Source organism: Chiloscyllium punctatum, chromosome 16 (assembly GCF_047496795.1).
Source record: "Chiloscyllium punctatum isolate Juve2018m chromosome 16, sChiPun1.3, whole genome shotgun sequence".
Classification (NCBI taxonomy): Eukaryota; Metazoa; Chordata; class Chondrichthyes; order Orectolobiformes; family Hemiscylliidae; genus Chiloscyllium; species Chiloscyllium punctatum.
Window position 1 is genome coordinate 18,268,412 of NC_092754.1, and position 16,147 is coordinate 18,284,558.

Here is a 16,147-nt window from a genome sequence, read left to right on the forward strand (position 1 = left end):
AGAGAAAATAAGGGAAAAGCCTATTTGACTTTTTACAGATCTAACCATGACAATATAGAAGAAACCACTGCATACGTACTGACCACACCTTCCATTGTATTGTGTGGCACTACCATTGTGCAAAATGCAACAGATTCAGAGCAGATCTTTCTGATCAAAATTGAGCACCCAAGAGGAGCAATGGCCACCAGCAGCAGAATTGTATACCACTAAAGTGTATAAAGTTAAAAATCACACAACACCAGGTTATAGTCCAACAGGTTTATTTGACAACCACCTGATGAAGGAGCAGTGCTCCCAAAACAAGAGCTTCCAACTAAACCTGTTGGACTATAACCTGGTGTTGTCTGATTTTTAACTTTGCACACCCCAGTCCAACACCAGCATCTCCAAATCCACTAAAGTGTAAATCCTGTTGGCTTGGCATATCTTTGACTTGACAATTACCATACAACAAAAGCATCAACTCGGCTCAATGATATACTGAAGCATTAGTAGGACCAGGCAGCAAGTACACCCAATAATAAAGGTGTCAATTTGGTGAAGCAACAAGACAGGACTACATGCATGTTAAACAGTCGTGACAATACATCGTAGAGACTTTAAGGCATTAAACCACGACTGGATGGGAACATGATCATAAGCACTGTAGTTCTGTCATACCTGTCAATGGTGGTTGACAATTAAACAACAAAGACAGACTATAAGGAATTAGACACACTGAGGCCAAATCAGTACTTTATAAAGGTTCATTATAACTTATTGTATTCGTCCCCTGTACCTCAATTAATGAAGCCCAAGATTTCTGAACAAGCTCAGCCACATTTAACAATTTGCGCACACACAGCCCCCCATCTGCTGTTTACTTCAATCTCCCCGACTTTAGAATCATAGTCTTCATTTTATATTGCTGTTTCGTCCTTTCCAACAAAACATATCACTTTGCACTTGTACTAAATTTAATCTGCCACACATTCATTTCACCAACTTGCCCATGCCCTCTTGAAGTCTATCAATATCTTTATTACAGTTCATTACACTTTCAAATTCAGTGTTATCTGGAATACAGGGCAATATTTTAAAATTTGCAACATCCAAGTCATTTTCATTCCAAGAAAGGCAGAGGTCCTAGTAGCAACCTTTGGGGAACCTCTACTGGAGGTTCCTTCAGTCCACATCTCTACACTCAATCAAATTTGATTCTGTCCTGTCACTGTCGTTTATTGGATTAGTGGTGCTGGAAGAGCACAGCAGTTCAGGCAGCATCCAACGAGCAGCGAAATCGACATTTCGGGCAAAAGCCCTTCATCAGGAATAAAGGCAGTGAGCCTGAAGCGTGGAGAGATAAGCTGCTCGTTGGATGCTACCTGAACTGCTGTGCTCTTCCAGCACCACTAATCCAGTATTTGGTTTTCAGCATCTGCAGTCATTGTTTTTACCTTACTGTCGTTTATTGTTCAGGCTTCAACTTCAAGTGCCTAGTATGTGGCACTTTATCAAATATCTTTTGGAATTGCATTTACATCAAACCATCTATTACCATCAACCTTCTCTGTTACATCAAATTAATGAAGGTATTGATTGTATAAAGGTACTATCATGAGTAATTCTGCATTCACAGCTGTAGAGCTTCCTTGGTGGCTCAGCTGGTGGGAGGGCACTTTAGTGAAGTCTTTGATTTAATGTTGCTCTTCACTGAGACAGTTTACTTCAGTGATCTTTGAGGTTATGTGAGGTTGACTCAGAGTTCCTAGTCTCATTTGCTATTCAATGCTTCATGTTAAATGTGTATTTTTTTAAATTAACCTGTTCATGTGATATTACTGCACACTTCTGGAGCAGGTGGGACTTGAAACCCAGCCTCTTGGCCCAGAGATAGGGCGCTGTGACCGCAGCATAACGGCTTTTAATAATTTTAAAGCAACCTGTTTGGATATGTTGAGACACACCACTAGGTCAGATGAGACATGAAGCCAGATCTTCTGGACCAGAAGTAGTGACACTACCAATACCTCATAAGAGCCTGCGTATCATGCTGGATGTGTTATAGGGAAACAGATGAGATTCATGTGTGGTTAAGCAGTCTATTGACACCATGAAGTGATGCATCTTTAGTAGGGAGTATGAGAAGAAGCAATAGCAATTAAATGGTATAATTTTTAAGGGAAGTACACAGCATCTCAAGAACATACATAAATCCTTAGAGGCAGCAAGACAGTTTGAGAAGGCTGCTAAACTAACATATGGGATACTTGCTTTTATTAACAAAGGATTAAAATACAAAAGCAAGGAGATTATGCTTAACCTTGATAATATCACATTAGGCCCCAGCTAGAGAGCCATGTCTAATTCAGAGCACCACACTACAGAAAGGATGCCAAAGTCTTGAAGGGTGCAGAAGATATTTGTAAGAATAGTATTTGGGATGAGAGATTTTCAGTTGTGTAGCAACTGGTGCAGTTAGAGTTGTTACCCTTGGACCAAAGATGGTTAAAGTGGAAATTTAATAGGAGTTCAAAATCATAATTGTTTTTCATACAGTAAAAGAAAAATGCTTCAGTGAAATGGAATTATACAGATTAAAACTAATTGGCAAAAGAACTGTTGATAGCATGAAGTAACTTTTATTTTGCACATAGGAAGCTTTAAGATATGGAGTGCTCCAAGACAGTGCCTTAGAACATGGGCTAGGGTAGAGGCTGTGGTAGAAGCAAATTCAACTGTGAATCGGATTTACATTTGAAAGGGAAAAATCATAGGCCTAAAGCTAAAAGAGAGGAAGAATGGAATTAACTGGACAGTTCCAAAGAGATACAAAGGATTGTTTGACCTTCTGTGCTGTATCATTCCAAACCTCAACAAAAGATTAATGCCCTGGAAAATTGAGGCTTAAGGAGGGAATGGGAAAGATAACCAGAATTTCTGTGTTGCAGTGATTTTAGCTTGTTTTAATGTTTTGACCCAATAATTCACTTCTCTAAAGATTACAAACTTTATAAGCGAAGTAAAAGTAAGCAAAAGCAATAATGGGGAAGCTGATGGTGAACAAAAATCAAATGGATGGAAAACACAGAGATGAGGACAAAAGGAGGCTTGAAGAAACAAGATGATTTTCAAAAAAGCAAATTACTGTGGATGCTGGAATCTGAAACCAAAAGAGAAAATGCTGGAAAATCTCAGCAGGTCTGGTAGCATCTGTAAGGAGAGAAAAGAGCTGATGTTTCGAGTCTAACTGACCCTTTGTCAGTTTTGAGAAAGGGTCAGTTAGACTCGAAATGTCAGCTCTTTTCTCTCCTTACAGATGCTGCCAGACCTGCTGAGATTTTCCAAGATGATTTCCATTAAGGCTACGGTGAAAGCAAATGAAGTAAAATGTCTTAACTGAAGGACAATTCAAATTATCATTCTGCCACATGATTCAGTAGAACTGCATGGGTTTCCAGAGGGATTAAGCTGCATTATTAGATGGAATTAGCAAAGGATACCTTTTACTCTTTACTCTCCAGTCACATGTGGAAGAACCTTAAATTGATTAGGTGTAAATGATCAATATGGCTAAAACAAATTGTATTTATTGAATTTTAAATACCTTTTGGATCTTTTCAAAATAGCAGACATTTTTTGAGTAAATGAGGCAGTCATTTTTACAATTACAAGAGCTCCAAAAAAAAAGTTAACTAGCTAGCTAACGTGCACGTTTTATTGATGTACATTCACACCTACTTGGTTGAAGGAGGAATATTGCTCAAGGTGCCAGAAGAAACGCCTGCTCCTTTTAGAATAGCGCCACTGGATCTTTAACATACATTTGAAGCAGTTGAACAGGCAGGTTAGAGCTTGATTTAACGTTTCAGCAAAAAGGTTGCTTCTTATCACACACAGTGGGTGTAAAAGGGTAGAAGGAGGAATAAAAAATAACAGGGTAACAGGACTCAAGTCTACTATAGTTCTTTGAATGTCAAAACCCCAACCTATCCAATATTAATCTTTTTATTGTAATATGATCTTTTCAAAACAGCCCATGGATTCATAGCATTTACATGATCAGCAGCATATACATACACACGGATCCTGATTATAATCGATTCATGCATAGATCAGTCAACAGCCACTGCTCATTTTAAATCTACAGTCCTACAAGTTCTTTGCAAGTAAAATCAAACTCTGTTACTGTCACATATATACAGCCGGTTGTCAGGACACAATGCTCAATAGTGCCTCTGATTATGTTATATTGTTACGTTTTTATGTTTTCTTCAAATCAGCATCTCTGACACTTTAACAGCTGTGGACATTTGAAAGGTCACCACTGAACCCGTGGCCCATATTTATATGTATGTATATTTTTATATATATATATATATAATCGCATGTATATAACATATACACAAGTGTGCAGATCTGGAACCCCACAATACTACTTTTGGGGAAAAAACCTCAGTTGATTAGGTTTCCTAAGAAGCAATTAGATTACAGTCAAATCTATGAATTGCAGGCTCCAGCAGAGTACCATACTTTATATTCATGATCAAACGACTCATTATCCAGCAACAGCTCCTCATTAAAATAATGTTTTTCATCACAGGGAAGACCAGCCAACTCTGATGTTAATTTTAATCCAGTAATTTTTTGCATTAAGAAAAGAAAAAGTTTAAAAACTTAGCAAAGGTAACAGGCAGCCCACTGAACCAGTTAGCTTTGTTAGCACTGGTTTGTGGTATATTTTTTCTTGTTTGATCCTTTTCTGTAGCATCAGGAACTGGAAGTTTAATTCCTTCGTCAGAAGCATACTGGTATTAACTTCAGTTACAGCTTGAGCAGGCAAAGAAGATTATTTTTGAAAGATAACAGTCCAGGCCCATTTGAATCCCTCATTAAGATCGATAGTCCTTTTTGCTGTATGGTTTGTTTCCCAGGATACCATCGATCTCATGCACAACTGATGAGGATAACTTGGGAAGGACCTGGGGAAAAGAATAAGATAATAATACTTGATTTCATTTTACCTCAAAGCCTTTCACATTGAAACAGCATTCACTCTCATTTTGGCACCATTTAGGAGGAAAGTGTTACGTGTTGGGGAATCAAAAACTCTCCATAGTAGGGGTCCAATATCAACTTTCCTTCAGAACAAGGAAACCAACATTTAATGTAACAGAATGCAACAAGGCTCAGTGAGGTCATCTGTTGTGTTGAACGACCTGATCTCAAGCATACCACAATGTCTGTACTCCTGAGGAAAATGATCCAGCAAACTCTGTTTGCAGGTGTAAATGTTGGCTGAGAACGGAAATTGGGTTGGCTGTTGAGTCTTTTTAAATGAGATAGAATTTCCCCTAGCAAGGAGGCAACATCTATAGGGGAAGCAGATTGGGGAAGAGGTGGCACGAGGTTGGAAAGGAGAGAACAAGAAATAAAAACAAATTCAAGGGAGAAAATCTGAGGAAGACAACAAAGAATTAGATGTTCCTGTGACAAGTGACAACTGTAAATGTAATCATAATTGGTCTTTAGTTAACAAACTGACATGCTGGTATTCCAGTTGACAATGAGGGGTGGCACAGTATCTCAGTGGTTAGCACTGCTGTCTCACAGCGCCAGGTACCCGGGTTCAATTCCCACCTTGGGTGCCTGTCTGTGTGGAGTTTGCACCTTCTCCAAGTGTCTGCGTGGGCTTCCTCTGGGTGTTCCAGTTTTCTCTCACAATACAAAGATGTGCAGGTTAGGTGCATTAGTCAGGGGTAAATGTCGGATAATAGGAGAGGGAAATGGGACTGGGTGGGTTCCTCTTTGGAGGGGTCAGTGTGGACTTGTTGGGCCGAACGATTCTAAACTGTACCAGTAATGGGAAAACTTGCACCATTCCGGGTTAAGCGGGGCCCATCACCAAAATTATCTGTGTCTTCCATAAATGTCATACAACTTTTGTACGTTATAAATATGTTAACTGTATCGATGCAGTTTTTTGATAAGATCATTTACAAAAAAAGAGTAGGCCATTTGACCATCATGATTAATCTGATTATGGCCTTAGTTCTCGCTTTGCTGCCTATTCTCTCCCCTAGTCCAACAATCCTCCTTGATGGAAAATCCAAATCAAACATGAATACATTCAATGAACCAGCTTCTCCTGTACACACTGGAAAGGAATTCCAAAGACTAACAACTCTCAGAGAAGAAATTCTCTTCACTATTGTAAACGAGCAAGTGAGACAAAGGAGAGCCAATGGATGCAATCTGTTTAGATTTCTAGAAGACCTTTGACAAGGTGCCACACAGGATGCTGCTAAATAAGATAAGAGTTAAGCATTAGGGGCAACATACTGACTTGGACACAGGGTTGGCTGACTGGTAGAAGGCACACAGTGGGGATAAAGGGGTCTTTTTCAGGAATGACAGCCAGTGACTAGCAGGGTTCCGCAGGGGTCAGTGTTGGAACAACTATTCATATTATACATTAATGACCTGGACGAAGGAAAAGATAACACTGCTGCTAAGTTTGTAGATGACACCAAGAAAGGTGGAGGGACAGGCAGTGTTGAGGAGGCAGGCAGGTTGCAGAATGACCTGGACAGAATGGGAGAGTGGATTAAGAAGTGGCAGATGAAATAAAACTTGTGAATTTGGTAGGAAGAAGCAGTGTAGACTATGTTCCAAATGGGGAAAGAATGTGGAAATCTTAAGAACAAAGGGACTTAGGAATAGTTCTAGTTCAGTATTCTCTTAAGGTTAAGTTGTAGTTTCAGTTTGCAGTTAGGAAGGCAAATGCAATGTTAACATTCATTTGAGAAGACAAGAATACAAGAACAGGGACGTACGGCTGAGAATAAGGCTCTGGCCAGACTGCATTTGGAATATTGTGAGGAATTTTAGGCCCTGTATCTTGGGAAGGAAATGCTGATCATATGAAGAGCTGTTGAAGTCTCTGGGTCTGTACTCAATGGAATTTAGAAGGATGTGGAAGGATCTCATTGAAACATACAGATACTGAGGTGTCTGGATAGAGTGGATGAGGAGAAAATGTTTCCACAAGTAGGAGAGACTAGGAACCAAGGGAAGCCTCACAATGAAGGGATAACCCTTTAGAACAGAGATGAGGAGAATTTCTTCAACCAGAGGACGGTGAATCTGTGGCACTCCTTGCTACAGAAGGCTCTGGTGGCTAAGACATTGAGTGGATTTAAGGCAGAGATAGCTAAGTTCTTGATTAGTAAAGGGATCAAGGATTATGGGGAGAATGCAGGAGAATGGCTTTAAGAAACACATCAGCCATGACCAAATGGTGATGCAGACTCAGTGGGGCCAAATGACCTAATGCTTCTCTCCCTCATGGTCGAAATCAGAAACCTCATTTTTAAACTGTGTCTCTTAGTAGATGCACCCACAAGGAACATCCACCCAGAATTTACCCTGACAACTCTCCTCCAAAACTTAAATGTTTATGCAAACATATGAATTAGGAGTAGAGGTGGGCTATTCACTCCTACAAGGCTGAAAATATGGTGCTGGAAAAGCGCAGCAGGTCAGGCAGCATCCAAGGAGCAGGAGAATCAGGGCTCATGCCCGAAATGTCGATTCTCCTGCTCTTTGGATGCTGCCTGACCTGCTGCGCTTTTCCAGCAACATATATTCAGCTCTGATCTCCAGCATCTGCAGTCCTCACTTTCTCCTATTCACTCCTACAAGCCAGCTCCAATAAGATAGTTCATCTGTTTGTGTTTAAATTCCAGATTCCCATCATGCCTTGATAACTGTGATTCCCTAGCCTAACGAGAATCTATCTACCTGTGTTAAAAGATATTCAATGACTCCATCTCAATTGCCATCTGAGACAGACTTCCAAAGGTGCACAAACCTTTAAGAAAAGAAAAATGCCTTACCTGTGTGCTGTTGGATATTTGGATCCTTTAAAAATGGGATTTTCTTAGTATTTACTGCATAGTATAACACTGCAATTAACAGCAATTAAAGTAGTAACTTTTAACTTCCCAAAATTCTAGTATAGAATAACGAAAGGAAAATTGTGATGTCCACAGATGTCATGCTGCACACTGAACTAACATCAAAGCCACCAAATGCATCTTATTGCTTTTGAAAATAAGATGATTTTTTTCTTAGAAAGAATGAAAACTAACTTTTAAATGGAGGTGGGAAAAGGGACAAGAGCTGTTCCATGCCATTGGATAGAAGTGTTCTGACAATTGATTGACACAGTGTAAACCACCCACTCCTAGAAGTACAATCTAACAATAACTGCTCGCAGACAGAGGGAAGTTTTCATCAAGCAGACCTTGAGGGCAGCAGGTTGTCACTGGGTAATCCCCAGAGAGTAGCCTTCATCAGGCAAATGGAAGACAAAGCAGAAAAAGAGGAAGACCAAAGGAGGAGTTCACTATCACCTCAGCTAGAGAGCAGGGTGCTGCCCCTACCACTTTAACAGGATCAATACAATCTATGCTCATAGCTTTCTTGTTCCCTGGTATCAGTAAACATCCCCAATTGTCATGGTTTTATATTCCTCTTTACCTTATTAAAAAAATGTCATATCCAAACTACTGCGTCTTGACTAACTCAATAAAATTACTTATAAATCACCAACTATCTATACTGCGTAACTAAAAGGGAGGCCCCTAATTTTAAAAGTGTCGCCTAGTTCTGGACTCATTCATGTCCACTATGTCAGAACAATTCAGGTTCTTAAAAACTTCAATCAAGTACCTCATTTTGATAAAAATCAGCACCCACCTGGCCAACCTTTTCTGGTCAGACAGACAATCTGTTCATTCAAAGTATCAAGTTCATTCAAAGTTAGGGCGGCACGGTGGCACAGTGGTTAGCACTGCTGCCTCATAGCACCAGAGACCTGGGTTCAATTCCTGCCTCAGGCGACTGACTATGTGGAGTTTGCACATTCTCCCCGTGTCTGCGTGGGTTTCCTCCGGGTGCTCCGGTTTCCTCCCACAGTCCAAAGATGTGCAGGTCAGGTGAATTGGCCATGCTAAATTGCCCGTAGTGTGAGGTAAGGGGTAGATGTAGGGGTATGGGTGGGTTGCGCTTCGGCGGGGCGGTGTGGACTTGTTGGGCTGAAGGGCCTGTTTCCACACTGTAAGTAATCTAATCTAATCAATCTAGTAAACCTCTTCTGAATCATTTCCAATGCATTTCCTCCTTAAACAAGGAGACCAAAATGCACACACTATTCAAGATATGGTCTCACCAATCTAAAACCAAAGCAATAAGATTACCTTTCATTATTCTAAATCCAATGAGTATAAGCCCAACCTGCTCAACTTATCGTCATAAGACAACCCTTTCATTCCAGAGATTAGAATAGTGAACATTCTCTGAACTGCTTCCAATTCAAATGTCTTCTTCATTAAGTAAGACCATCAAAACTTTGCAAAGGATTCAGGTACATTTTCACCAAAGAGCTGCACAGCTGTAGCAAGACATCTCTATTTTTATAAAGAGCAACATTCCAATTGATTTCCTAATTATTTGTTGTGCCTGCATGCTAACATTCTGGGATTCATGTACAAAGCCATGCAGAACATTCTGCACTGCAACATTTTCGCAGTTGCTCTCTATTTAAGTAATATTCTGTTTTATTTAATCTACCAGCTGAAGTGGATGACTTCACATTTTCTAACACTGTACTCCATCTATCAATAGTTTGCCCGCTCACTGAATATAAAACATACACAAAATCCCTTTGCAGAATTTACGTATTTGTCTTGCATTCTGCTTTCCTACTGAGATTTCTATCATAAGCAAATCTGATTAGAAGACAGATTGTAAATAGTTGAGGCCTCAGAGGTAGTCACTGTGGCACAAACTGCAGTTTTCCAATTTGATAGTGAACCATCTGACACTGTTTCCTGTTCACTAACCAATCTTCTATCGCATTCTTATAATGACTCTCAATGACCACTATAAGACATATGAGCAGTTCAATCCATTGAGTCTACTCCAAAATTCAATGAGATCATGGCTGCTCTGATAATCCACTTGCCTGCCTTTTGCCCATAACTCTCGATCCTCTTAATAATTAAAAATTTGTCTATCTCAACTTTGAATATATTTAAATGTTCCAGCTTCAACTATACTCAGTGGTAAAGAATTCCAAAGATTCATAATTCTCAAGACAAGAAATCCTTCCTTACCTCAGTTTTAAATATGCATCCTCTGGCCCGAGACTCTTCCCACAAGAGGAAACAGCTTTTTCATATCTTCCTCTAACAATCTTGTATGCTACAATAAGGTCATTCTCCAATATATCGAGTACAGGCTCAAACCCTCCTAATAAAACAGTCCTTACATACCTGATATCAACCTAGTAAGCCTTCTTTGGACTGCCTCCAGAACAGTTCACTATCTTCCAGCTGTGCTCTGACTAGTGCTTTGGACACTTTTAGCCAACTTTCTTACTTTTATATTTCATTTGCTTTGAAATAAAGGCCAATATTTCATTTGCCTTTCCCAATACTTGCTGAACCTTGATTCTAGCTCTGATTCACAAACAAGGTTCCCCAAATCAAAGCTGTAAAGGTGTTATACTGATGTTTTCCTCTGGGACTTTTCCAGAATTTAAAGATTTGTGGAAGATAACAATCTTTGCATCCTCTATCTCTGTACGTATTTCTTTTCATATTCTGGATGCATCCCATCAGATCCAGGGGACTTATTGGACTTTAGCCTCATTAGTTTCTCTAGCACCTTTTCCTGGGAGTGATAGTTCTTGTACTTATTGCCTGTCTTTTTACCCCTTGAATGTTTAGTAATTTTGGAATACTATTAGTATTCTCTACTGTGAAGACTGGTACAAAGATTTATTCAGTTTCTTTGCATTTCTTGGTTTCCCATTATCATTTCCCCAGCCTCATTCTCGAAGGGGTCTACACTGAAAAATGTGTTACTGGAAAAGCGCAGCAGATCAGGCAGCATCCAAGGAGCAGGAGAATCGATGTTTCGGGCATAAGCCCTTCTTCAGGGCTTATGCCCGAAACGTTGATTCTCCTGCTCCTTGGATGCTGCCTGACCTGCTGTGCTTTTCCAGCAACACATTTTTCAGCTCTGATCTCCAGCATCTGCAGTCCTCACTTTCTCTAAGGGGCCTACGTCCACTTTGCCTTCTCTCTTCCTTTTGATGTAGTTTTCTCTCCTCTCTGAAGGCAAGATAGCAGGTGACTAAAACACTCCATGTGGAGTTCCTCTGCTCCACAGTTTCTTTTCCTTTTTCTTTTCACCTCTTTGCAGCATTGTTTTTTGCTCCCCACTTCCCTGCAACTTTCAACTTCTTAAACTACCTGACCCTACCCAGAGAATGGAGGCGAGATGAAGGGAGATGATTCGCAGCTGGATCCTGGGTGGGCCAAGTCCCAGAGTAGTGGCAGAGTGAACACGGGCGGATTCGCTGGCTGAGTCCCAGAACAGGATCAGAGTAAGCATGGGCTGAGACCCAGAGTGGTGGCAGAGTGAACATGGACGGATTCGCTGGCTGAGACTGGAGAAGTGGCAGCCAACATTTGAGATATTTCGGAATTCTTTGGCTAACTAAAGACTTTAAGGAAGGTATCACATTGAAAGAAAAGATAAACAATGCTGGAAAGATTAGTGGCAGTTCAGAAGTTTTAGCAACATTTTTAAAAGCAGCAAAAATGGCTAACTACTAAAGAATAGAACAGAATAGCCTTTATTGTCACAGGCACTCAAATGAATGCAGTGAGAAGTGTGTAAGCCATCTTAGGTACAGGCTGTCTAGGTACAGATACTTAGGTGTTGTCACAGAATTGAAATAGTAAAAAATATAGATTAGCATGGGAATCCAGTGTTTTAGTCCAGAATGATGATAAGTCATTATAAAGTACTCAAATTCTAGTCCTAGACCTAAGTCCGTGCCCACCTGGCTTCAGAACACAAGGCCACACTGCCTCCATATGCTGGCCCCCATCCAGGACACTGCCGCTCCAGGATTCAGCCGCCCTCACTCAGCCATAGCGCTCTGCTGTGGTTCCTGTTCCAGCCGTGACCCGCTCTACTCTCTGCTCTGGGACCCAGCCTGTGCTTGCTCTGCCTTATTTCTAACCTATTTCAGCCATTAGAGACTTCCTATCCTTACAACTGCCTTTCCTTAAATCTTCAGACACTACCTTTCAACACAAATTTCTTGTCCTCAAACTAAATGAAAACTTGCACACATTACATTCACTCTTAACATGAGGATCCTTTATTATGAGGTCATTAATAAACAGTTTAATTACATACTACAAAGTCTAAAATAGTCTGGTTGGTTCCAGAATGTACTGTTTTGAGGAACTGTTTGGAATATACTCATGAACTCATCCTTAGGCTACATTCTTTCCCCATTAGATTCGTCTAATACATACAGAAATAATATTATCTTCTACAGCTAGTTATTTTTTCACTTATAGTCTATCCTAAAGTGTAGCTACTATTTTTCGGCTTACAAATCACTTTCACCAGTAACATCTTTCTTTACCAATTTCTTATCTCTACCAACTGGAAGCAAGATCAATTCACACACTACAGATGAGATCTTTCATTAACCTGTATTCTCTTTTGTTTCTGTCCTTTTTGAAATGTCAAATACCTTTGAATATTCAAGTCCCAGCTCATGAACAGTTTCTAACCTTGACTTTGAAATGGCTATTATATTTGTTTCTATTTGAGCTACTAACTCAGCCATTTTGTTATGAGAATGTGAATCTTTTTCATATCAAGACTGAAGCCATGCAATCAATAGATTCATATATTTGTGGATTGTTTTAGCTACTCATACTTCCTTCACAGAACTACTTTCTTCATCCTATCTATGGATTACAAAGTAGACCAAAACAAATGAATTCCTCCTCTCCAGTTTTGGGTGGGTGTCCTTAATACTGACATTGTACAGTATTTCATGACACAGTATTTTGGACCCACACATTTGTCTGCAGAAAACAATATAAATTTATGAGCAAAATGTGTACATTTTGCTCAACAGCCAAAAGCAAGGTATATACATTCCTGTAGTCTTTGAGGCCAACAATTGCTTGACTTAAATGGTGATACTAACCTGTATTGCTCCAATGTTTTCCAGAAGTTGCTCAGTGTTCGAGGCTCCCACTAATACAGAACTAACTCCCTCATTCCTTAAACACCAGGCTGTAAGATAAACATGAGATTATCAGAATACAAATGCTGTATATACTATTACATTTAGTATCTATTGTCAGAAGTAGGTCCACGTTATGTATGCCCAGTATCACCTAACAGCACAAAAGAAATAATGTCCCTGCCTTCAATGTGACCTGGAACATTAGACACTGATCTCAAGAACAGCTGTTTGAAGCAGTGGAAAATATGCATCACTTCTACTAACATTTCAATCACATATTGACAAATTAAAATCGGAAGCCTGTAAGGACAGGGCTTGTGGCAAACAAGAGGGATGGATATATTTTAAGAAGTATTTTGTTTAGGAATGTAGTAATTTACTAATGGGTAGTGCTTAAATTTATAGTGTACAATGATTACCTCGATGAGAAAATTCTATAGAACCTAACTAAAAAAGGTTTTGGAAACTGATACATTTAATATTGTTTCATGAATGTAATATTAACCGAGGACTTATTGTGCAATGTTTCTTTGAATTGTATTAACCACAAATTTTGCTTCTGGTAGTTTCAATTACAGTCATTTTGCATCTAGGTATATTTGACAGCACAGAGAAGTACGACAAATGGATGAGCATCAGTTGATCCTGTTAAATAGCAAAGAAGAATTTACTATTGATATATCAAGTGCTGGACAAGAATAACAGAGACTGTAACGTTCACCCAGAGAAGGGAGGGAGAGAGAAGCATCGACACATATTCATCTATATAGGCACTTCTCTCAGCCTTTGAAGATCAAATCTGGGATTTGAGTCTTCCCACAACAAATGCTTTTTGGTTTTAATGTATTGTTACAATTTCCACTAATATAAATTGAGAAGGCTTTGGTCTTGGAGGTGCTTCGCTTCTTTTCTACTCTTAAGTACAGATGTTGATACCTGTAAACAACATAACTTTAAAAGTTTTACTATTAAATGCAAAAATCCTCTGGATTAAAACCATGGAGGAATACTCAACTATCTGTGATTAAACAGTTTTAAGTCTCGATCACATTTTAAAATTTAAGAATGTCAGGATAGCAGGGCAGTCTGAAACAGTATTTCACCACTGCCCACACTGTAACCTAGCGATCATATTTCACTATGGCCACAGTCTCAGGCTAAACTAAACTCTCGGCATCATACTTGAGCTCAAGTCAAGTTTCTGATCTCATATCTCTCATTACAAAGGCTGCCTACTTGTACTTACATAAAATCATCTTCGACTGCTCCGTCTTAGCCTACTTGCTGTGGAAACTCTCATTCAACCCTCTATTACTCCTGAATTCAATTACTCCAATGATCTGCTAACTGGCTTCCATCTTCCACACTATATCATCCTAAACTGCGACCTCTCCTATTCCCAAGTGTCACTCACCCATCACTTTGCACTTCAGTAACTTATTCTGGCATAGGTTCCTAATATCTCAAATTATAAAATTCTCGGCATTATACTTAAATATTCCTATGGTTCACTCTTAACTCTACGAACACATTGCTTCTTTGATACAGACTTCTTAAAATTCCTTGCTTTCCTCTGCCCCACCACAAGCACTACGTTCTCAGTTGCCTGCACCCAATGCTCTGAAATTGCTTGTATAAGCTTCTCTGCTCTTCACTTATATGTCCTTAGATTTCCCCTCAAAAATTACCTTGTTAGCTTAGCTTAGCTTTTGGTTAATCCTTATCTTGCATTCTTTGGCTTGGCCTCCATTTTTCCTGATGACTCTCGCACCTTGGGATGTTATTTAATGTCAAAGGTATTGTACTTGGCTGCTAAAATTTTTTTAAAGGTCTGAATCTGGACTGAATTTCAATGTGAGGTAATGCTCCTTTAACATGATCTCACCTAGCTCAGTGAAGTATCTAGTATTTCATTCAAAGATAGATTTAGATCTAAAATTTTTCAATTGAGAAAACTGGATCATCTACAATTATGGACGGACTTCACCAAATGACAATAAAAGCTTCTAAAAATTGTTGCAGAATGCAACAGCAAATTCTGAATCAGTGTTCCAATGGGGAGTGTCATTCCATAGCATTGCACACTTGAAGTTAGAATGGGTTGCATCTAACTTTATATCCATTAATCTCAGTGATCGGAAAATTACATTCATTGCGTGCCCTAATTTCTTTACCTGTGCTTCCAAAAGGTGAACCGGTGAAGGAATGCCTGACACAGGACATTAAAATGATGTGGTGTCACAAAGTCATAAAAGAAGAACTGTAGCTCTAGATTGCTAAGAACAACAATCAGTTTTCTCAATTTCCAGATAACAATATTAAATCCTTACCTATTGCTAACTGAGGTAGGGTGCAGCTCAGTCGCTCTGCAATACCCTGCAGTTCTTTTAGTTTTCCTTGCTGTCGTCTGCCTTCCTCAGTTAGAATCTTATCCTTCAACCACTGGTAACCCTGTAATTATATAGTAACTCAGTTTAAGTTTATTCTCAAAGCTAGCAGCTGGAGTTGGCAAGACAGTTCATCAAGAGGTGGAAACTTAAACAGTTATCCCAATCTCACCCTCTCTCAATTGATCAATAGATCAATACTGTCTATGGTGAGGGTGACTTTAAAGTAGTATTGTTAGTAACAGTCTTTGAATATATTCAACTGACATTTCAAGCCAGTTGATAAAACTTTACATTTCTTTATAAGTGTGGCGATTACTGTTTAACTTAGAACATTCCAGTTGTTTCAACTCTTACATTTATTTTACATATCTTGAAATATAATCAATTTTAATTTGAAACTTTATTTCACTGAAAGGAAAATGCTTTGATTTTAATCTAAAATCTTATAAGTGAGAAAACTAAAACAACTAGTCATTCGTGAATTAACTTCAAATTACAGTAAAAACTTGTTTGACCAAACATATTCACTACAATTATTAGAACAGCTTATCAATATCAAAATAACCTGAATACAGATGGGGATGGTCATATATTTCACACCAATTTTATTTTGATAAAATGTATCTCAACTACAGTAACA

At 39.1% G+C, this 16,147-nt stretch overlaps 1 protein-coding gene across 11 annotated transcripts in view; it reads right to left on the reverse strand.

The window, feature by feature from the left end:
- Nucleotides 1-3,556: 3,556 nt before the first annotated feature.
- Nucleotides 3,557-16,147, reverse strand: part of kcnab2a (potassium voltage-gated channel subfamily A regulatory beta subunit 2a) — a 268,478-nt gene continuing 255,887 nt past the window's right edge. For all 11 annotated transcript variants that reach the window (XM_072586348.1, XM_072586346.1, XM_072586347.1 and 8 more), the window contains 3 exons: nt 15,448-15,568; nt 13,076-13,164; nt 3,557-4,964 (listed from right to left, as the gene is read on the reverse strand). In XM_072586348.1, the coding sequence (XP_072442449.1) occupies nt 4,875-4,964; nt 13,076-13,164; nt 15,448-15,568 (300 nt within the window). In that variant the 3' untranslated portion in view covers nt 3,557-4,874. The remainder of the gene's footprint in view (nt 4,965-13,075; nt 13,165-15,447; nt 15,569-16,147) is intronic.